The 24299-nt window shown below is 38.1% G+C and overlaps 1 protein-coding gene and 1 long non-coding RNA gene across 2 annotated transcripts in view; one reads left to right on the plus strand and one right to left on the minus strand.

The window, feature by feature from the left end:
• The window catches only part of LOC128150691 (uncharacterized), a 59883-nt gene extending 49147 nt beyond the window's left edge, over nucleotides 1-10736 (plus strand). The window contains exons 2-3 of the long non-coding RNA XR_008238137.1: nucleotides 2389-2462; nucleotides 10531-10736. This is a non-coding gene — a long non-coding RNA (uncharacterized LOC128150691). The remainder of the gene's footprint in view (nucleotides 1-2388; nucleotides 2463-10530) is intronic.
• PRTG (protogenin) overlaps nucleotides 1-24299 on the minus strand; it is an 86414-nt gene that overhangs the window by 32051 nt on the left and 30064 nt on the right. The window contains 9 exon segments of the mRNA XM_052807059.1: nucleotides 6299-6487; nucleotides 7692-7997; nucleotides 9020-9184; nucleotides 13651-13898; nucleotides 14542-14701; nucleotides 15310-15468; nucleotides 16629-16766; nucleotides 17099-17232; nucleotides 18211-18355. Of these exon segments, the coding sequence (XP_052663019.1) occupies nucleotides 6299-6487; nucleotides 7692-7997; nucleotides 9020-9184; nucleotides 13651-13898; nucleotides 14542-14701; nucleotides 15310-15468; nucleotides 16629-16766; nucleotides 17099-17232; nucleotides 18211-18355 (1644 nt within the window).

Below are 24299 nucleotides of genomic sequence, written 5' to 3' on the forward strand. Positions count from 1 at the left end.
GAATTGACAGATAAGAGGTTTAGTTTAAGGATGTAATCAGCATGAGTAAACACTAGACTGACCCAGCTGTAAACAGTGGAAATAAATGATAATATTTGTCCTGGTCACCTACTGAGCTATTAGACACTTTTCACTATGTAACAATGTAAATATAATGGCTACAGTATATACAGCATACAGTGCTATCATCTGGTTTCCCAAGCAAGAAAACTGAGCTTTTAGTTGATCTTTATTAAGAACTAAAGCGATTTCTGACCTTTTTTTTTTTTTTAAACAGAGCTGTAGTTTGTTCAAGTCAACATTTCATTAACTGTGAATGTCTGATCTGATATAAAATACCTCAAGCAGAAATAAAGTGTATCTGTAATACTACATTATATTTTACTGAATGCCATTTGAGAACAGTTAACTATGAAATAAAAAAAAAAAAAATTGAGTGTTGTAGGAGATGACCTGTGTTTCTTTCACATCATTTCATGAAACCGTAGGAATGCCTGGCTCCTTGAATTTGTATGGGAGTCCCAAACTAAATTTCCATAGTAACTTATAACCGAAAAGCAGTATCAATTCCCACATACACAATTTTGATATCCCAGAATTTTCAGATACAAGTATGTGAGACTACATTTTGACACCAACAAAACCTGGGATAAAACTGAAATTATAGCCCTAGCTATCAGAAATAGCTACATTAACACATGTAACGGTCTTACAGTATTCCTTCTCAATATTACAGCATGTGCAGTTCTTAATGAGAAAGATGTCATCAAAGCTGTCAAAGATGTCATTAAGTTTTTAAAATTCACATTTTTCTAGCACATCCACTTGCAATACGGTGCAAACAAAACCAGTGTCATATCTGACCATTATATCAACTGCTTTACGAAACTTCATAAGCACTTTTACAGAATTATTACAAGAGACACTTGGGTGACATGCATTAGACAGTTGGAGAAATTCTTTGCATTGACTCTTCTTACACACCTTTATTCAATTCTATAGACTGTAGAATCACCTTGTCATCTTTGCTGCCCTGGACTAAAGCTTAGCTATAATCATGGTTCTAACATGATAGAAATAGATCCAGGGGAAATTAAACACTGAAGGCCAAGTCTCCAGGGGAATGCTAAGTGTAGTAAGTAGTTGGCTAATTCTTCAGCACAAGCCCCCTTTTCAGAGGAGAGTGCCATGCAGGGTCACAAAATGTGTCTTTGCGTCATTGAGACTTTGACAGATTCTTCACTTGGAAACTTTGTTCAACTTGAGGAGGGCAGGGAAATGTACTTTCCCTTATTTCTCCTCTCTGCAACTGGAAAGAGGTAGGACATAGAAGACCTTTCGGGCAGGAAAGTTTTTCTGATTAAGAGCAAACTTTCTGGAGTAAATCGCACAAATGAGTCTGACAGAATCTAATTATTTTTGCAAAAGAACTAGATCGGGGCAGGGGAAAATGCCACTGGGTAATGTAAAACTGGAGTACCAAGAGAAACAGCAAGGAGTTATGATGGCCCTCATGTTAAACAGCTTAGATGACCCCAGTCAGCATATAAGAAGCTTTCCCAGAGAGGGGGCTTGCAGTCTCTTCAAGCCTCAGAGGAATCACCAACCAATTTTTTTACTTTACCTTTTTTTTTTTTTTTTTTTTTAAAGCAGATACACTCCCTTTCATGGCCATCAAATGACTTGGCAGTTTCTGCCCAGTCCCCTGCAGCCAGCAAGCGCCCCAAGCCCTGGGGAGCCAGCAGTGCTCCTGGGGGCTGCAGCTCCCAGCGCAAGACACTGCACTCTGCAGGCTGTCCTGGGGAGGGGCCTTCACCAGGGAAAGGTCAAGGTATGTGGGCTCCCATGCTCAAGGAGTTTTCACCAAAGCTAACAGACCAGTTTTTCCATCCCCTAAGGTGTCTGCCTGAAAACGGTTATTTAGTGCGATATCATCTTGTATGCAACAGAAACAACAGAGCACCTAAGGTGCGCGCATCTCTGCCACAACCTGCTTGCCTCAGGGTTTAGTGTTCCTTTAGTGAGATCCTACCTCAGCCTTGTCACCAAAGTGCAACTTTCTGAAATACTGTAACTACCATCAGTCAAGGTGGTACAGCTCCCAGACAGCAACTACAGAAGAATGAATCAGCAGAGTGAATTCTTGCTTTCCTCCCTCCCAAGTGTAGAAGGCTTTAATGGCACAAGAACATGTTGCATTCCTCCATCACCAGTGGCATTCATTTCATTAATTACTAGCATGATAAGAACTGAAAAATAAAAAAAAGTTCAGAAAGGGAGACTTCCAGGCAGCTTGAAGAATATTGTTCTTGTGTTGAAGCATCAGAATTGATCATGCTTTCTTGAGTTTGTTAACCAAGAACTAGAATTTTATTTTATTCTCCCTAGATGTAGGTTCCAGGATGAGATTCCTATCAGCATTACAACATAGTTATGAAGAGTTCCTGGCTCCAATAAACCAGGTAAGCTTAAAATGGGTTCTTCTGAGTCACTGACCTTCTTGTATAGGCTCTACCTTCCTACCGGTCATATAGCTGCACACACAGTGAGTTGTGACAGGCCAACAGTCCACCTAGCACAGAAATGAGTACCAGCAACATTGAGGCAGAGATGCATATGCATGTACTTAAAATACTCTTTGAAAAAAACAGTTTGAAGACATTTAAAGGGGGGATGAGCTTCTTTGGACACTCCCTTTGTTTTAACTTTCAAGCTTTGCCAATCCCTCTCCTGTTGCACAGCGAGAAGGTTCCCAAACAAACTCTTCCACCAACGAAACTCACTTCAACTTCTGAACACACATATTCTGAAACATTACAGAAACAGAACCTGTACCAGCAGACTCATCAAGTCTCACAATGAAAGACTTTCTGTTAGAGAAAACTTTCTAGAGCAGGAAGAAGCAAAGGATGAATTAAAAATAGAGGCAAAAATGCATGGTATGCACCCAAGGGTCTGCTCCTGTGGCAAATTCAAGTAATAATGGAATTTTACACTGGACTAGGAAATGGCCTGCTATTGAAAAATAAATGCCAAGACCTTTAACACAAACAAATGTCTATGTGAAACCGTGGATATTTATTTTGAGAATGGCAGCCCTGACTCTGATCAGATAATTTAATTCTATTTACATGGTGACTATCGTGCTAAATAATCCAGTTTAAAAATACACAGAAGTAACTGAGTAGACCTCCACTGGAGTAAGAGAGGTCAGTTCTCAAAAAACAAGGTAGGAACCAACAAGAGATTAAAACATACAGCATAATATTCATATTGCTATATTTCATGTTCAATCACTGTAACCTATTTCACACTAGCATTACTGATTCTGCTTTACCTATCACATTTGTCCCTCCATCAAGAGTCCTGTAGATATTTGTAAATCATTTACAGTAGTTATATCAATGCTATCAACCATCCATGCAATCAACAGTGCTTATAATATCAATGGTAATGTTCTCTTTGATTAGAGAATATTATGAATTCTGATTTTGTGATGCACTTCAATTGTCACAGAGTAAGTGAACCATCTTCTTTAAATAGAGAGATTTTGCACAATTGGCAGTTGTACCAACATCTGCAGGAAGTTCCATGGAGAGACGAATTGACATGCTCCAAATGTCACTAGAAGTCTGTCTGCAGTTTATTAATTATGCAAGAGAACAGGGAATGGTAGAGCAGCCTTACGTCATGACAAACTAAGACATGAAAAGGGAGTGTTTGGAAGCCACATAACTTCAGTGGCAACAGATAATGCATGAGAAACTACTCCATCTTTGCCACTGGGAAGCACCTAGTACTATTAGCGTATTCTTCCAAATTAGGAATAACATTTTCTCTTGACCATGTTATCCAACATATATGAAACCAAAAATATTAAAACACACCTTTCCCCTTCAGGTTTCACACTCACAGTATTCTACTAATTCCTGCAGCTCATAATGAAGACATTTATTTTAAAGAGGCTGTCAATAAATCAGTAGTTTAGTGTCCTCAGGAGAGGCAAATGGATGACAGAACATCAGTCTTCAAAGCCTCTGTTCAGTTCATGAAGATTCAGTTTACCATAGTCACAAAACCTAGAGCAGTGGCTTGCCTTGTTTCATCTCTAAATTCAATCAGGTAGGATCACTTACTAATAAGTAACATTTTAAATTTGAAATGCATAAATAAAATAACCTTGTCCAAATGATTTAGATTATTCACAAGAAATAAAAAGGAAAGCAAATCAGTCCCTTCTTAAACCGTGGATGTTGCTACAGTCTTTGTGGGTTTATACATTGCACATAATTTTACCTGCTATATTCTCCACGTGTGCAGCTGCCACAGGCAGAAAAAGGTTGGTTGTGTACTGTTTTCTAAGAAATAATTTAGCATGCACAAGTATTTCAAACAGGCAGCTTCTCAATGGGCAAATACAGTAGTCAGACAGGCACTGTCACTGTGAGAAGTCTGCGTGAACTTTCCAAGCTTCAACATACATAATCATCTTAGCAGTGGAAAATCATGACCTAATCAAATTTACTGTGTCAAGTGAGTCTTTTGTAGCTGTAGTAATTAAGGCCTTTTTCTGGAAATGCTACAAAGCAAACAAAAATAAGAAACCAGCAAAGAAACTTACACAGGAAAACTTCCCATGTTTCTTACACACTTCAAATAACTCAATACATCCCATTAAAAATAAAAAAGATGACTTCTACTGAAGTTATTTGAAAAAATACTCTTCAGTGGATATAACCTATGCAGCATAAATTACACATATGTGAAAAATATAAATTATGGCAATCAGATTATATGGGATGTGTCATGTTTTGGTCACGATATTTAGATACTTAGAATTATGATAAAGAATAAACACTCAACACATCACACGCACCATGACTGGATGGTTAACTCAAGCACATGAACTCTTCCATGCCCACACTTCTTGTAATTCAGTTAACAATGTGACCATGTGAAAGTTGTAATTTCCCAAACTCACTTAGGTTTTGTTTTTTCCTCTGTCCACATGCTTACTAGAAAGGAAAACACAGATAATATACATTCTAACATAATTTTGTAAAATAATATTTTAATCTGAGGAGGATTAGCATACTGAAAAAATCCATATGATGTGGATCACGCAGTTAGTAAGTTCGCATGTGTCCGAAATTACTGCTTTGTAACTGCATAATGAGAAGACCAAAAAAAAAAAAAAAGGGGGCATTTATGTCCTAGGACACACAGACACCACATCCTTTCAACCCACTGCTCTTTTGTCTCACAGCTCTCTTAAACAGTCAGCTGCTACCAGATGCTCTGGCTAGAAATGGTCACAGATGGTCAGTTGTCCACTTAACAGACCAGAATGCTCTCCTCAAATCTACCCTAAAATAGTATCTCAACTGTATGCAGCAGATGAGAATATCTGAGCATGGTCAAGAGGCCATTTGACCTAGTTCAGACTGCAGGTCAATTTTGATAATTTAGTCATGATTAATTCTCCACACTACCCCTAAATAAACACACTTCAAACACTAAGCGTCAAGTCCTATATTACTTTTGCTGATTACATTATAGATCACATCTTTTTATGAAAGAAATTCTCAGTTATATACGTAAACAGAAGCACCTTCTACCTAGGGATGATACCAATGCATCTGAACTAATACACATTGCAAGAGCTGCAGGAGGAAACAGAGTCAGGTAATCAATGGAAAGACTCCAATGGGACTCAGCAAGCTCTGTGCCCTAATCTTTGTGCTCAGTCCTGCAAATATTTACCAGTACTCCTTAAAAATATTAACAGGCTAATAACATGCACAAGGGCTACTTTCTATTACAGTGAGCAAGCAGTGCTTGTTGTGCAGTACAGCTGTGACAAAGGCTACAAATAACAGATAAATAGGGTAAAAATACCAGAGAAAAATCTTTGGTATTTCATATTAATCTTTCACTGTTACTAGATTAGGCATAAGTACACAAAAGCTGAAAAAACTGCATATTAAACTGAATATTAAAAAGACATGTCATTTACTAGCAGTATTTACTAACTGTAAGTTGTGATAAGTAGCTGGGTGTCCTTCTTCCAACTTACACAAGATTTACAAGATCTGGTTATCTAAGTGCTGCGCAACACATATTTTGGGAGAGGATTATTCCATCAGCAGCATAACTCAAGCTTGCAAAACTTATTGCTGGGAAAACAGATGGCCAAACCTAACATTGTTGCCTTACAGGTCTAATGATTTAAGCTCTCTAAGATGTCCTTTGACTTTGCTGTCTTCCAGAACAGTTAAGAAATATTTTATATACTCACCTAAACCACTGACAGTATACTCAAGATCACTGGCATCCAACAGAATTGGTCCATTCTCCTGTTGGCCTTCTTCCTTGTAATACAGCTTGTACCCTTGAATAGTAGCAGTGTCCTCAGAGTCCTGCTGCCACTGTACTGTAATGGTTGTACAGTTCATCGGCTCCAAACGCAATTCAGGAGACTTTGGTGCTGGTTTTAGAGAAATATATATAATATTCTTATGTTCTAGAAACAACTAGTTTTCATGCAAAAATCTGGGTGCCCATCAGTCCAAAGTTCACTCAAGACTGATTCTAGCTCATCTGTGTACTTACATAATTATTTCTTTATTATGTCATCTGACTCCCTATAAGCTAATCTAACAACTTAATTTAGGATAAATCAGAATAGAAACATTTTTTAATTCTCGATCTTAATAAAGAATAAAATTTATAAGGTAGTTATTTTCAAAGAAAAATGAAAATACTCCAAAAGATAGTTATAAAATTACTTCCTGTTTTAAAGTAAGCCAGAGCAAATGTGATTAACAATAACATCACACTTCGAGAGCTAATAATTCGTTGTAGTAGTCAAAACTCAATGAAATCCAAAGTGGATGGATGTGGACTACAGCTAAGAAATAAAGTTACAAATTCAAATCTACATCATTTTCAAGCTATTCATGCAAAGCTGAATGCTCTTCTCCATGACATTACTAAATAATAATGTAATCCAAAGCTTAATTATAACAACTTAAATTAGACTTCAAATATCAAGTCAATTTGCATATTCAAAACATGTGCATTTTGTTTGTAATACAGACATGCATGCATCAACTCAGATTCTTTAAGTACCTGTACACACTGTTCATGTGTAATGTTCCAATTTCTACAAAGGTATTTTACACTGAACAACAATGGGGTTTGGGGTTGTTGGATTTTTTTTTTTTATTCAAATTATATAGAACAGAAGAAAACTGTGTTATCACTGGAAACGAGTCTACAAGCTAAATCATTTGAGCAGCTCACAAACATGAATTCAAGTTTCCTGCCACCGTGTCAAATATGTGAATATCAACATGTGGAAACAATCAAAGATTGACACCAAAATAATTTATCAGCTTTTCCTTCTTGTGTCATATATAAGGCCTTTCATAAGACAGATTAGTTCCTCTTCAACTTTTGATCCTGAAACTATATATTAGCTGCATTTAATTTATTAAAGGAATCAGAATTTTTTGAAGATTATGCACAGAATCATGGTTAGAACACTATTTTCTAGACCACCAGAACAAGAACATGTAATGAGAAAACCTATTTCACAACCTTGCCCTACCTGTCAGAAAAAATTGTAGCCTTCAGATGAAGCCTGCAATTGACCCCATCTCTAGGCTGCTGGTAATGTTAAGAATTACCTTTCACACTTGTAGCTTTGGGAGTCCGGTGGGAAGTCCACAAAGATGCCTCTCCCCAGCCAATCCTTGTTGCAGCAGTGATACGAACCAAGTACACACTGTCAGACCTCAGGCCTTCGAGGAGATACTCATCTGAAGTCCCTGGAAGCTCCAGGACTTGGACTTTGGTCTCTGTGCTGAGGCGGAAAGACAGACGGTACAGGACCACCTGACCTCTCCTGTATTTTGCAGGAATTGGCAGCCAAGAGATGAGAATATCTGTAGGACTCCTGCTTGTCAAACTAATTTCAGGAGCTCTCAAGGGAACTAAAAAGGAAAAAACAAAGCTTTTGAGCTCAGGGAAAAGAGAGATGGAAAATTCTTATCTGACACCTTAGCCTATGATGATGTGCCAGTAATGTAACAGTAAATAATCCACAAAGTTTTGTAGATTCTTGTTTATTTTAAGGCTAACTTGACACTGCTTGTACTTCTTACCTTCTGCATGCAGTATAGCCTTAGCAAGCTCCTTTCTGTAAGGACCTCAACATTTCTTCTCTTACTGCTGCCAGCAGTAATCAAAGGCAATCAGCACCTTACTGTTCTGACAAACTGACTGTCAAGGTTAGATGCAACAGCTTAAACTGAGAGTCTAGCCAACAACCTGTACCACTGAAGACTCAGTGCATGTTTTCTTCTGCCAACCATGTAATGAGGGTAGTAACTCCTGGTGAAGAGAGAGGCAGACAACTGGAACTGGCAATGTTCCACACTGCCACAGCTTAACCCTGTCAGAATTTATTAATCAATTCTAATGAACTATACTAAACAGTTTGTTGTTGCAATGATGTTCAGATTAGTTCAATCTCTGCACAGAAATAAGTCAGCAGGGGTTTTTATGAAATTCTGATTCTAATAACAAGCACATAGACAAAAAGAAATCAAACAAAAAATGTTATTCCAAATTGTTTCCAAAATTTGCAAAAGATGCAGTGGGTGTGGAGTTCGAGTCACGTTTCGGATGCTCAAGAGACTAAATCATAGGCTATCATCAAATTCTCAACACTGAGGGAGTTCTTAAAGATCTAGAATAGTTATTTACATGATTTAATGAAATGTCTTTCAACATAGAAAAAGACACCGTGTAATATATATACAATATTGCCCTGTCAGAATGTTATTTTATTATGTTCCTTTCATTAGCTGGCTCAGTCTTACATTGTGCACATCCAGAAATCTCATTGATGTCAACGGAAATCTGGGATCCTCAAGAGCTGTTAGCACTGGATTGCACATTTCTATTCAGTGCAAATAAAAACGTTCACCTAAACCAGTGGTATTTGTCTTACCATCTTCAAGGGTGTGCTGAGTCACATGATCTGACATCTGACTGGCTCCCAGAGGCATATAAGCTACAATATAGAAGGTGTAGTTACTGGCTGGTTCCAAGTCATCAATAATGTAATGGGTTGTATCATTTCCAATGACCACTTGGTACTCCTCATTATTCAAACCTGGCATAAAACAAGGGTTAGACAAATAAAAATTCCTGACAATCCCTAAACGTCACAGTACCTTGGCTTTAAGACCTTACAAAGTTATTTCATGTTCTTCCCCAGCCTACTTCTATTTTTTCAACCCTACTAAGTAAAAGCTCTTTTATGCACAGGAGTAACTGTGTCTTGCTGTGGTGTAGATTATGGTGTTTCAGGATTTTCCTGAATAAGGGATGCTGAATGCAATTCTAAACCCTATTTAGAATTAGTCACAACAAACCGTGCTCAATGTACAGTAACACAACAGACAAGCTCTAATAGCCTTATCATTCATACCCAACTTCTAAATCTATTTGTTTAGAGTCAGGGAGGTTTTTTTCAAAACCTATTTACAGAGCCTTTCTATAGCAGACTGCGAGGAATTCGAGGGCTCCAATCCATCAAAAACTGAACAACCCCTCCATTCCCCCCCAACCCACCCCAAAAAGAAACAAACAGAAAGAATTTATTCAGCAGAAGGATCTCATTTTAGCCCTGTGAATTCTATTACATTTGATCAACACCTTTTTTTCTTTAATTTGGAGACAGGCCAATAAGAACAGACCAGAATGAGCTTCAAAAATGTTTGGCTCTTTAGTGAGTTGTTAAAGGAAAAAAAAGAAAAAAATTCTCAGCAATTCACATTAAAATATGCATAGCAACACATGCAGCAGTCCTTGTCTTTGTTGGGCTTTATTCCTATAGAGGAAGGCTATAAAGTGGAATAGGTGTGGTGAAAGCTGCTGTGTTAATGAACAATTCACACCAAGTGCATGTCAACTTAATCAAAACTCTCCAAGAGCCAGCTTCTTCTCTTCACAACCGAATTTATAAACAAAACGAAAGGCAAATTCCACCATTAAGTTTTCCCACATTTATGAATTAACTTGATAGCATTTTAATTAGACAAGATTACGAGCATCTCACAACAGACTAGTTAATGGCTTGTTAATTAGGAATTGCAAGGCACGATTTCTGACCTGCTAAACAAGATCCTTGAGCTCAAATTAAAAGGACTTGTTCTCTCATTGAATGGATTGCTAGGCCTCATGCAGAGGCCCTAATGAAACAGCCATAATAGAGAACAAGGCTTGCCTTCCACCACAATCAGTGTTCCCTTTGTGCCTTTTCTAAATCACTAACAAGGAATTAACACACTCCAACATGCACGCTCATCAGACCCTTATTCCTCTTGCTACTATGACCCTGATTTGAATGTAAAATATTCTGCCTAAAGAAACAAAAAACAAAACCACAAAAAACCCACCTGTTAGTTTCTTCAACTAACTTGATTAAAACACTAACTTTTTTTTTTCTCCAAATAGGGAAGAGGACCTGAACCTGTTTGTACAGTGAAACATCAGAATACTCGAGTTGTGAAATTACACAATGAGTGATGGTATCTTTGTATTAAAACACCTACCACATTGTGAAGTCTACAGAAAAAACTCTACAAAACTGCATGATTAGTGTATTATCCTTAGACTTAACAAGCACTGGTTTTCTTCTGCAATAAAACATTCTTTACTTACACTGACAAATGTGGTTCCTAACTAGAACAAGAGAGCAATATATGAACATAAATGTATGAAGTAAAAAGTTACACATGAGAAGCTTTAAGCAAGTAAGATATACTCTAGTTAAGATACATCAGAGATCATTTTTAATGTTTATTAGGGTCTGAAACGGGGTGTGAGTGTAGACTGAGGAAAGACAGGCTGAAAGCAATAATGAAAGCAATACATTCATACAAACTATTTACATTAATACATAATTATCCAGAATTCTTACAGAGTAAATAAGGTATTGACAATGTCAACAGTCTATGTTACCACCTCTATGGCCTGGTATGGTGTGAATGTCATCAAAAGATTTTCCTTAATATTTAATTTGCATTTCTTTAAATATAGTTGCTTCTAAATTTACATTAGAGAGATGGCTGATGTGATACTTTCTCACAAAGGCATTTTCTATGTTTTTAATAATGCCTCTGATATGTGGACAACATCCTCAGAAAGGTTTACAGACTATCACTTAGAACGCAATTATTTTTACAGAAGTGCAGTCCACTAGTGTTTGAAGCTCAACATTTTTTCTACAAAACAAGACAAGTGTTTTTATGTCCTGATGCAGATCTTCTGGTACTACCCAATCACATTACCAAAGAAAAAATGCATGCAGATCACCTACATTTTGATTCCCACTGCTTTAACTACTCCTCTTAACACAGCCCTCCCCACTCTCCCTCTGTGGATTTCTTTACTAATGCAAAAGGACACAAAACAGCATTATATTAAAGTAAATATCACAAGATAGTCTAGAAAGATGAAAAAACGGGTATTTGAGAAAGCAAGTTCAAATAAATCAGAGTTTTTGTTTGGTTGGTTGCTCTTGTTTGGAGTTTGTTTTGTTTTTTAAACCAAGACAAGCTACAATCTCATTTCACAAGATATAACCTTTGGATAAGCAAGTAAATAAAGCAGGGACTGCAAAACAATTTTGCAGAAAACACATTTCAGAAGATACCTCCTTTCACTAGCATGCAAGAGTATTTCCTGCACAAATACACACTTCCTTCAGGACAGTTTTCTAGTTGTGTTGGTTTTGGCTGGGATAGAGTTAATTTTTTTCATAGCAGCTAGTATGGGGCTATGTTTTGGATTTGTGTTGGAAACAGTGTTGATAATTCAGGGATGTTTTCCTTACTGCTGAGCAGTGCATACAGAGAGTCAAAACCTTTTCTGCTTCTCACACCACCCCACCAGCGAGGAAGCTGGGGGTGCACAAGAAGTTGGGAGGGGACACAGCCGGGACAGCTGACCCCAACTGACCAAAGGGATATTCCAGACCATATGACATCATGCTCAGTATATAAAGCTGAGGGAAGGAGGAGGAAGGGGGGATGTTCAGAGTGATGGCGTTCGTCTTCCCAAGTAACCATTACGCGTGATAGAGCCCTGCTTTCCTGGAGATGGCTGAACACCTGCCTGATGATGGGAATTGGTGAATGAATTCCTTGCTTTGCTTCACTTGCGTGTGCGGCTTTTGCTTTACCTATTAAACTGTCTTTATCTCAGCCCACAAGTTTTCTCACTTTTACCCTTCTGATTCTCTCCCCCATCCCACTGTGAGGGAGGTGAGTGAGCGGCTGTGTGGTGCTTAGTAGCTGGCTGGGGTTAAACCATTACACCAGTTTTCTTTGAAGCTACCCAGTCTCTGCTCTCTACACTAGCACCAGACATAACAATTGCCCAGATAACTTATCTAGTGTGACTTTATTCATATTAGCTTTAAGAGGTGGTTGTGAGCACAATACCTCAGTGACTGAAAGTGTAGGAGGTAATTTCCCACACCTCTTGTCCTCATTACCTTTTAAAACTCTTTCCTTCCCTCCTTCAGACAAAATTCTCTTGTGTCCTGAACTATCCCACTTGCAAAAGCAAAGGCAGCTATTCCTGCATCAGTATTAGCATAATTAAGTTGTCCTTCCTGTCCTTTGCTTAGCAGATGGCAGACTGGTATTCCACACAGAGCTGAGCATCTGCAGTCCTGTCCTTGAATAAACCACTTACTGAATAGAAATGGAAAAAAAAAAAATCACTCCTAGAAAACAGAGCTGCATCATAGCTTAGTTTAAGCCATGCACCTAACAAATTTTCGCAATCACTTCTCCTGCTTATGAAAAATGCCTCTTTTCTACCACCTTAAAGATTACCTTAACTTAAAGCAATTACATAATACTAAGGGATTTTAAAATGTCTAGTTACTCATTTTTATTCCAACTATCCATTCCCTTTTACATAGGAATTTATATATCATTTCAGACACTAGGTGAAACCATTCATGGCTATTTTAGCATACTTTTCTCATTATAGGAGACCAAGGGGTAAAAGGAGAGTGGATTTCACCATTCAGCCAATATTCATTCTAAGAGAAGATAGTTAAGCCAATAAAGTATCAATTATTCTACTCCAAAAATATATGAAAGCCAGTAAAGTCACAAGAATTTGGGGATCTAGACAAAAGAGCTATCTCTGGTGAAAAGTTCAACTCTGTAAGCCTCCAGGATTCTGTTGTGTGCTCTGTCCTTACCTGCAAAGCACACACATGGAAGAGGGTAGGCAGAAGCTCCTGCTGAGGACAGAGGGAAACCCAGAGAGCAGTATGGAGGCCCCAGGTTTTAAAGTCCATTCCTAACTTCAAAATCTGCTCACTGGAGTGATCAGACAAGGGTGAGTCGGAAGAACACTCAGTCCCACAAATAAGATGATGTGGCAAAAGCATTTTCCCCCAAGCATACCTGTTGATTACAATATGCGTTTATATGCTGGTATGCTCTGATACAGCCCTGGTTATGAACCATTCAAATTTGACAGTCTTCGCAAGGACATTCAAGTTCTTACCACATACAAGTAGTTAAATAGTATTTAAACCAAATTGCTTACCTTCTGCTTTCATGTAATGCACGGAGTATGCAATCACTTTGTCTGAATTATATAGTGGCCTCTCCCATGCTAGCAGGATCGCTGAGCTTGACATCGTTTCAGCGTGGACATTGTAAGGTGCACTGGGTCTGTCTTCTGACATAACTACAGTAAGCCTGGCCCTGGAGAGAATAGATCCCTGGCTATTCTCAGCCATGCACTGATAAATGGCATCGTCTTCAGGAATGATCTGGTTAATCACCAATTTACTGAATCCAAAAGGAAGAAAAAGGGGGAAAAAAGCTCACATCTTGGATAAACTTAGCTCTACATAATGCAACAACGTTATGTTTGTCTCTGCTTCATGAGTTTAGTATAATTGACTTACATGCCACAAACTCTTCTATTAGAAATGGATGTGCAGCTGTGAAATTTAGCACTTGAAGCATTCCTCAAAACCTGCCTTGTTTATGTTTATGCCTGCAAAGCCAGGCACAGTGAAAACAAACCTGTAAATCTATTCCCTGCCCACAAAAAGCAGAACCTTAGGGCTGTCATTTCTTAACCAGCTCTTTAATATGAGCTGCTCACTCTTCAGAAGTAGTGAAATGGAGCCTCAAACAACTAGCAAGATTCTGGTCTCTGTTACACTACTGTAGATCTAGAGCAACTCTGTGATGAAACTCTTCAGTTTCCCCCCCAGGTAAGGCAGTGAACACAAAAGCTTTGCTGAGGATTTTAGGTATTGACTAATCTGCATTCTTTTTGCCAAGGAAATGTCCATAACTACATTTAATGTCCAATTTCATGTTTACTTGAGTTACATCTTGCTTAGCTATGTTTAGTTACTGGAATTTCATCCTTTGGTAGCATATCACTAGCACAGCTCTCATATATCAATTGTAATCTTACCTGTTGTACATTTTTATTCTACCATTGGAGTGTATTCTCCTTCCATTTTTTAACCATGAAATTTTGGGAGCAGGATTTCCTTCTGCCTGACAAGCAAAACGAGCAGTACCAGCTCTAGGTCTTGTTAAACTTTCCGGCCATTCCACAAATGAAGGTGGAGCTACAGATAAGTAACAGGGGGAGGGGGGGGGGGGGGAAAAAAAATCAAGCCCCCACAAATGCAAGGAGAGTCAGAATAATAACGAATTTTCCACACACAAACCTCTCTCCTCAGGCCACTCAAATACATACACACCCATGCAGAAAGCACGTTCCATGTCAACAAAGCACATTTGTTTAAAGATACATACTATCTGCAGAGATAGCAACATTTCTACACATTTTTGTTCATGGATTTATGCATACAAACAAATCAAACTCCAGCCTATGACATACTGCTCACGAAGCATACATATGTATTATATTTCTACTTTGTTACGGGATTCTTTTTTGTGTTGAAAGCCTGTCTTCCCAGAGCAAATATTGCACCTGGGTATCTGCAAGTGCAAATGAACTGCTAGTTTATAACTCAAATATTGAGTATCTGACACTTCTCATCTAAGTCAACACACAGAAGGCAGCAGCCACAGTTCTGTGATCTGTTTCATCTCTGCAGTCTCCCTACAGCCCTTGGTGTGCTGTTTGAGACAAAAATTCAGCCCAGTACATAGCACAGCTCAAAACAGACACAAGATGTTAAAACACACTGTGAAGTCAACGCAGCCTCACCCAGCACAGTGAGAGTTGCCATTGCTACGGTGAAGTTTCGTGTGCCTGGAATAGTGGCTCGACAGACATACACGCCTGCATGCTGCACCTTTACGTCAGAGATCATGAGGTTCCCATTTCCAAGGACACGGGTATTGAAGACGTCAATGGACTTATGGTCTATTTGAGAGAGTGGGAGAAGTGTGGTTACAAGGCTGTTCAATGTATCTAAATAACTTACCTAAATAGGGTTGCCTAGGCAGTTATGGCATAGATTAGAGTTTAAAAGTCAAAAGATGCAAAGGGAAATCACAGATGAGCTTTCAGCGGTTTCCATTTTGCATTTCCTTTGCTCTTCACTCTAGTCATCTGACCATTCAGATGCTTGGGTCTCACCACTCGGTTAGTGGTTTATATCTGAAATTCACCATCACAGCTAAAAAACTAATGCCATTTTCCCAGTTAGCCTCCCCAATTGCCTTGCACTATGATTCAGTGCATCATAGACATCATCTCTACAAGCAGGGATCATCTATCACCTTCTGAATTATGCTATGGATAAAATGAGTATATTTGATTACTATATATTTTCTTCTATTTTCACAGCTCTGTGACTGTTAGGTAACTTTTCTCTTACTTGTTTGTCTATAAGAGCCACTGAATCAACCAGGAAAGATATGTTTATTTCTCCCACTTTTAGAAATAAAAATGTAGGAAAACTTTTCATGATTTGCTTCTACAGGTACAGTCCTGAATTTCACATTTACGTACATGTCAGAATAAAAACAGAGGTCATTTTCATGGAAAAACGCAATGCACTGATGAATGCTATTATTGTTATTGCATTCCCTCTCTTCTCCCCTTCCAGGCAGACTACTCAGGGTTTGACTGTACCTATCCATGGTCCAAATGGCCCATTAACACAAGGTCCAAATCACATGCACATAGTGCTTCGAAGAAGAAGAGGGGGAGAAACGTTTACAGGATTGTTTCATAGCATGCAACTGCTCCAACCTGCCCTAACTCACCACTGATGCTACTCCAAGTCACAGAACCCTGGAGGTCACTACCCTACCCGGCACTTTGCCCACACTGCACTGGGAGCAGTGCAGGATTGACAACAGAAGCAGGGAGTCAAAAGCCTCAGAAAACCTCAGGGCTTCTTAACAGCAGTATGGAAGTATACAACTGAAAGCATTTCACTTATCCTGCCCTAACCTACTAATAGCTACCCACTACATGAAGCCTTGAAACAGTAACCTAATTGCTGAAATCCTTTCTTTCCAGTTTCACTTCCTCTCCACAGGCTGAAGGTCATATGCTGTAATTTTAAGACCTACCTAACCGGCTCCATGAGATGATTGGCTTTGGATTCCCTGTGGCTACACACTCCAGTATGACAGTTTGATGAAGAGATGCCGTAATGTTTTGAGGACCAGCTATTATAGATGGCTTGTGTAAAGGCTTCAAGTCTGAGGCTTTGGAGAGAAAAAAAAAAATAAAAAAAAAAAAATCAAAGAAAGTGAGAACAGTTAAACAAAAACTCAATTAAATATGAAACAAAACATGACTTTTTTTAAGGATGCTCAAAATTAAATTTACACCAAAGCCTTATTTCAGTAATTGTGGAAATTTACACTGAACGGTATTTTAGCCACAAGGTACAGGCAAGCAAAATTATTATTTGGGCAAGTGGTTCAGAGGACAGTTACAGCTCTTCAACGCATGTAAGTGTTTTTGCTGTAAGTGTTTTTGCTATAATGTAAAAAAGAATATAATGCCATTGAAAAAAATCTCACATGGTGAGTACCTGGAATAACACTCAGCACTGCCTCAGTGCTTTTACGTCTATTGGCTATTGTTGTGGCAACACATCGATAATTCCCAGCATCCTTCTGTTCAACACCATAGATCTGAAGAACTCCTGTAGGTAGAGCAGTTATCCTGTGAGAGAAACAAACAAACAAAGAAATGTAGATAAACATTCAGCCAGTGAACACCATCATGGAATTAAGTACTACATTTACAGCCATTGCTACACTGACCTGGGAACAGCAGGCTGGAGACTCAAAAACATTCTCTATACATGACTCACCTCCCCACATTTCTGAACTACAGGCAAGATTCCCCCCAGCACCACGATGAGAGCAGAGAAATTTACTTTCAACAAGCAGATCCTTCTCACCCTCAGCATACTATTCAGGCTGGCTGATTTTTGGCAGCAATTTCTGATATACTGACATAACTGGTATACAATTCCCAGAAACCTACCTATGCTTTCAATTTTTATGTTTCTCTTTTTACCTTCCTTTGCATGCTAGGTATCTTAAACCTGTTCAACAAAAGTTACATGTCAAGAAGGATGGGAGTAGGTTCAACAAATACAATCTGGACAGGGAAAGAATCTAGCAGGGAGCAGGCTGTATGCTTCGAGTTAATCAATTGAAGAGAAGTACCCCTGTGCAGAATTTCCCTAGCATTAAGTGTTTTAACTCAATTTTCTGTACATATAATTCTTTATTGGCCTTCTAAAGAAAAACAGGTTCAGCATCAATTCTTCTGTGAAAGCAATCCTGCTAGTTCAAACCACCCCCACAGCCAAAGTCCACTTATTCTGTATCCCACAGCAATTCCCATTCCTGAGGATGACTTGCATACAAAATTCACCAACAACAATTCATAAGTCAATGAATACTGTGTAGACAATAGCGGGTCATTCTGGTCTGCACCCATAACAACTATTTAAAATTAATTCACAACATAACACAACATAACTACTAGCTATTTTAATAGTTGACATACTACACACATGGAACCTTTTTTTATGTAATGGCATTGCAAATAATCAGATTTTCTTCTTGTAGCAGGCTCAAAATTATCACAGAAAATAAATGACATTTTAAAACATGCAACTCTACATACCTGTCCATGACTAAAGGTAAAGTTGTTCGATTCACTTCCCATGTCACAGTGGCAGGAGGGTTTGCTGTTATTTTACAGGCAAATCGAGCTACTCCACCTTCCTGTACCTCAGCTGAAAGTGGCTGGACTTCAAATGCAGAAATGGCTAAAAATAAGAGAACATCGAATTTAAAGGACTAAAGCAAGGAAAAATTCTTAGCTAAACCAAACTCCAGATCATAGATCAACTTGCAAAAATACCCAGAAATACTTCAAATAGTCCTCTTTTCTACATGCAAAGAAAGATAGGTCTAATTACCTTGCCAACTTTGCTCAATAGCATGGTTTCCTTGTTTGAAGGTTTACTTAAAATAACTTTGCTTTAACCAAATTCAATAAAAAAAAGTTTCATTGAAAATGAAAATGACACTTTCAAATAGAATTAAGCATACAAATTGACTGGCATGCAACTGGAAAGCATATCAATTATTAAAGTAGCAAAGCTCATGTCAATTCAGCTAGTTTGGGACTGGCTCCACTACACTTAAAAAAAAAAAAAAAATATTGACTGCAATAAAAAATTTCCAAAACAACCTTTGGTTCCTGACAGTCATATTTTAGTCCTTTAATAATACTCATTTTAGTAAAAGCATTTGCAGAGTTGTACAAGTTCACGTTTGATAAGAAAAAGAAATCAAAACCAAAAAAGATCTCAAAATAAGTATAATCATGTAACAACACTTTCATCCCAACAGTCCAAGCAGTCACCAAGCAGATGCCTGATGCACAGAGCATCAATATAATTTTGAGCATTTACAACTTAAGGAGTTCACAAAATTGAGCCAACTGAAGTGGTAGATCAATAAATACCTTCCAGCTAACAGACACCTAAGAAATTGATCAGTAGTTGGATTTCTTTGCTCAGAAAATAAAAGCCAAAGGGAAAGGAATACAAAACCATCTAATTAATTGCTTATTTACTGCTACTTACAACATAATTAACAGAAAGAACAACTCTTCAGAGGCAACTCCTTTTAGATAACTCATAACACAAATAATTCCACACACATTTTCACCCCTTGTAACTACAGAGGGAACAATCTCTGCATAAACTCAATGGCACTAATTTGTTTTTTTTTTTTTAAATCAGATTTCAAATAAATTTCTACTCTTGTATAAATTATACAGAAACATGTTTTCAATAAATAAACCATTATTGGTAAGTTACCCATCTCTTAACATTCAAGTTTCGTGTTGAAAGAATTCCTCTATTTTACTTGTTCATTAATTGAAATGGTTTTTCATCCTATTTACTCTAACATGTTCTCAATAATTTCCTTCTGCATAGAGGACACATACAGTACTGATGCACAGCTCTAATGAACACTTCTCACCTCCGTCGTTTTAATACTACTGCTTAACATCAATAGATTAATATTGGAGTGTGAAGGAAATGTGACATCACCTGGTTGCTTTCCCCTCCATGCACAAGTTAACTCCTAACATAGGCCTAACTACATAACTTAAAGATTCCTATTACTAGCATACCTGTTTCACTTCCCAGGTCAGAATAAATCATTTTTTTGCACTACATTCCTGTAGTTGCATCAGCACTGCAGGAATGAGTGTTCCTAATCATACCAGCAGAGTGAAAGCATTGCAGCTTTGCGAACAGACCTACCAAAGATTGTGATTAACAAGACAACCAAACCGCCCTGTGCAGCAATATCACCCGAAAGTAGTTGCAGCCACATGATGCAAACACCATGGCAGTTGGAAACTAGGTCTGGGACCTCAAATGTGATTCAGACTCCCAGGACGCAAGCAGAGATGCTCCTGGTATCCATTTTTACAACCAGTCTGTGCTTTTGGCACCAGGTCCCCACAGCCCCAAGCACACTCTGCAGTCTGGTCCCTACTCATCTTCACCACAGGCAGAACCAGTCTCTCTCACCAGCAGAATTTAACCCAGTTCCCTATGTTCCACTTTTTGTTCTTTCTTTCCCTTTTGAGCAGTACCAGGTTCAAGAACAAACAAACAAACAAAAAAACCCCACAACTTGCATAAAGATGTTACAACAGAACTCTTACATTTAAAGCCTGTTGGGGGGAGACGCAAAAACAGTTCTTTCCTTAAACAGATTTTCTTTTGATTGCTAAGGAATCATCAGAAGAAAAAAAAGAGACTTAATAGTTCTTTCCCTACCTACAGAAGCTCAGCTTCACAGAACAGAAAGACTCAGTGCAAGTCAAATAACCTGCACATACACCAGGTTGTTCCCGTAACTTTCTGGATTTGCTTCCTGCTGAATTTGATGTAGTCCGACTCTCCTGTAGTTTTCTACCACAGAAGGGGGGGGGGGGAGCATCCACGCTTGTCTTACTTCCTCCCTTCCCACCTTCTCCATTCTAATTCCTCTCTACACAGACAACACGTGTTCACCTGGAGTCAGAGTATTTCCCTAGTGCTGTTCTTAACAGATTTTCTAACAGAAAACATTGTGCTTTGCAGTATGATGTATCAAACTAGGCAAGTCTGCTTAGCTTTCAAAATAAAATCTCTAGGAATGTAATAAAGGCATAGATAATAAGAACACCACAAACCAACATAACATGAGTTTCAGAGCCATCATGTAGCACAGCTGCACCATGCTGCCAGTGGCATAAGGACAGACCATTTTAACAAGGCAGAAAGGTAATTACAGATTCTTATCGAACCAAAGCTTTTACTCAACTTTAAAAGTTTCATCTCCATTGGAACTATAAAATCATACCCAGAAATTTCTTATATTGGTACGATTATTTAAAGGGACAGAGTGAGACACCAGAAACACAATATTTGGTTTTCATTTATGTATATAAAAAGAATGATTTCTTTCCATGCATCTGGTACATTACAGCTGAAGATTAAAGACAGAAGTGAGACTCTCAAGAACTGCAAAAGAAACTGAGGAAAATTAGTATTTCACAGAACACAAAATGTCATTGTGATATGAAGCAAGAACAGATTCAGCTATACTATTTAGAAAATCCAATGCAAGTTGTTAATCGAAGCTGATATTTAAATAACATATTTCCACCAACTACAGAGAACTGCACAAAATCTCCAGAAAAACTCATTAATGTCACTAAATGTGTTTTTAGAAAGAAAAAATCCCCATCGAAATTTATATTGTTTATCAGTTTAGCTCAATACTTGCTCCTGCTGTATCTTGTTTCTTTACGCAAATCTCTGGTTTCTTCTTAATTCTGACTTTATTTGTTCCAGTAAAATCTGTTTTTACAAGTCTATTGCTGTCTTGTGAAACCTGACCTCTTTGTAACAGGCTTGTTTTCATGGCAAGCACTGATACCAACTCAGAACCCCAAGAACAAGTCATTAAAGCAGTGCTGTTAAGAGGCCAGAGCTCTATAAAATGGATAAGAAACAAAGTCTCAAGAGACATACGTTGTTCCCGAACACAACCCTGCAAAATGCAATAAACGTAAGTGCCTTTTTATTTGAGTTTTCCCCCTCTTCTCCAGTCTATTTAATCATTTTGTTCCCAGATTTATAGCCAAAAGAAAACAATTAATGTTACTCTAAGAAGCTGATGATCCCATCCTTTTTAACTTGCAAGATACCAAACACTGCTTACAGAAGAAGAAAACAATAGCTAGAAACTGTATTCACTTTTATAAATTCATGCAATTTTTGTGATGGGAACATGTGTTTGTATAGTTACTTTTGAGTATGAATATCTTTGATGGCATAAAAGACACAGTTCTGTCCAATACAGTTATCTATGCAGAGAGAAATCAGAGTTCAGTTCTGGTATGAGTTCCCTCATTTACCATTAAGGCAAATATCCACAGGCTCAAAAACCAAATGATTACTTGCTGTCACACACTGATTAAATATTAGAGAAACACTGCTGATGTCTCCTGCACCATACATGGATTGAATACTATCCTGCATGCCTGCAAAAAAATTTTGTGCACCTAAACAGGTTTACATAGATTTAACTATTAAGCTATGAAAAAGTAAAACTTAAGCAGCTCATCCCTCAAACCTTTTTTTGTTTAAATACAGCAGCAGTCCTTTGCTCAATTTAATTAAAAAAACCAACCAAACAAAAAAGAAACACAACACGCACCCACTTCATTCACTCCTGAAATGAAGTCCTGAAGCTCATTCAAACACAAGTCCAGGTGACTTGTTCCCTTACATGCTGCACTTTCTACTCACACATTTTGTGTCATTAAGTGATTTTCTGAATGAGCTTTCTTAAGAGGCAAAAGAAATTCCAACAACCTATATGTTTATTAGTGTTAAAGCTTGCTGGTTTCATCAGAGCTGACACTAGCCCAAGGCTGGACTGCAACTGTGTAATAAACTGAAAGAATGGAAGATAAAACCCCTGAACTGAAATTATTCCGTGAACTGAAACAGTAGCACAGAATTGGATTTCATCTAGCCAGAATGCAGCAAATATTGAGAAATTCTTCAGCACATGATACTGACTGCTTAAGTGTTTCTCAAGAGATAATGGCCACTCAGATAGATGAACTGCTCAGGTGGAAAGAACAAAAGTGCATAATGCCATTTGTAGAACTTATGTGTTAATGCTATTGAGAATTACACAATAGCCCTAACCCTTCAAATGAAACCAAGAATCTTTTCCTTTTTTTTTTAATTCTCAGGTGAAGAGGTTTCCCTTAGAGAAAATGAACTTGTATGTTAAAGAAAAGCTACGGCTTTTTCCGAAGAAATGGATTTCAGGACAGCACATGACAAATTTAATATTGAATTTTCTCTTCTTGATGCAGTTTTCATGATGTTTGCTTTCTATGAAACAGTGTTTAAAAACGCAACAAATGTACATGTGTATTACATTCTAGTACCGAAGCCAACTTGCACATATTTTCCTGGAGTTTAGTGCAATTTCTCAGTCTTTGCAGGAGCAAGGCTTAAAACAGGCTATGAAAGGAATTCTGCCATGCTTTTCAGCTATATGGACACATATTTCCAAATGATTTGCTACTCAGATGGCACACTCTGGTCTGGATCTGGATTGGGAATAACCTTTACATGACCACTGACAGATTCAGACACACAGCAAGACTACAGACACATAGCTATTGTCCCCATTTCTCATGAAGCAGCTAGAGTACACAGAGCTGGAGCTGTCGTCAAGTGATCTAATGGGTGGATCTTTGCTGAGTTTCCCAGGAGATGCTAGTAAAAATTAAATAATGTATTTTGGAGCTCAAGTTCTACTTTGTACATACAGTTCAGAGGTGAATGTCACACAAATGGAGCAATATGGGTAAAGTTTTTCATAACTGTAAGTGAAAAGGGATTACTGTGAAAGGGCATTCGCAAGCACAGTGATTTCTTACATTCACCCTTAAAATTTTAATCAAGTGTTGTTTGACCTAGAATTATTATTTTTAAAATGTGAGGCATAAAAATGAGAGATTTCAGGAGAAAACAGAACCTGACCTGTAAGGAAAGATTAAAAGAGCTGGGACCTGATTAGCTCTGGGAAAGGCCACTGAAGAGAAAAGTGACATTCTTACAAATATACAAAGGAGATATTAGAGAGAACAGGGAGCAATGACTCTCATTAATCAGTAAGAACAAAACAGAAAAAGCAGGAAGAGGCTTTAGCTCTAGCAGGGGAAGTTCAGGTGAGGTTGCTAAAGGGAAATGTATTAGCAAGGAGCAAGGGAGACGATACAACTGCTAGCAAAAGGGGTGCCTGGGCTGTTGCCTGTCCGCCCGAGGGCAGTGACGCTGCTCCTGCCACTTTCCTCACACCAAATGCTACAGTAAAGATCCTTTCACAAAGAAAATAATTTTGTCCTTCAGAAATATCCAGAATCTATTAGTGTTTTGGGTTTTTTTTTTCCCCAGGCAAACACACAATTCAGAGTAGATTTGCATGAAGAGGCTCTTCAGTATTCCAGCCCTCCACCTCCTCTCCTCCCCCCCCCCCTTCCCTTTCATTCTTCTTTGCTCTTCAGAGCTTTATCAGTGTAGTACATTTTACATCAACAGGCCCTAAAATCTGTGGATATAAGATAATGAAGCTAGTACATAAACAAAAGGATATCTAAGAAAGAGT

This window comes from Harpia harpyja, chromosome 14 (genome assembly GCF_026419915.1).
Source record: "Harpia harpyja isolate bHarHar1 chromosome 14, bHarHar1 primary haplotype, whole genome shotgun sequence".
Lineage (NCBI taxonomy): Eukaryota > Metazoa > Chordata > Aves > Accipitriformes > Accipitridae > Harpia > Harpia harpyja.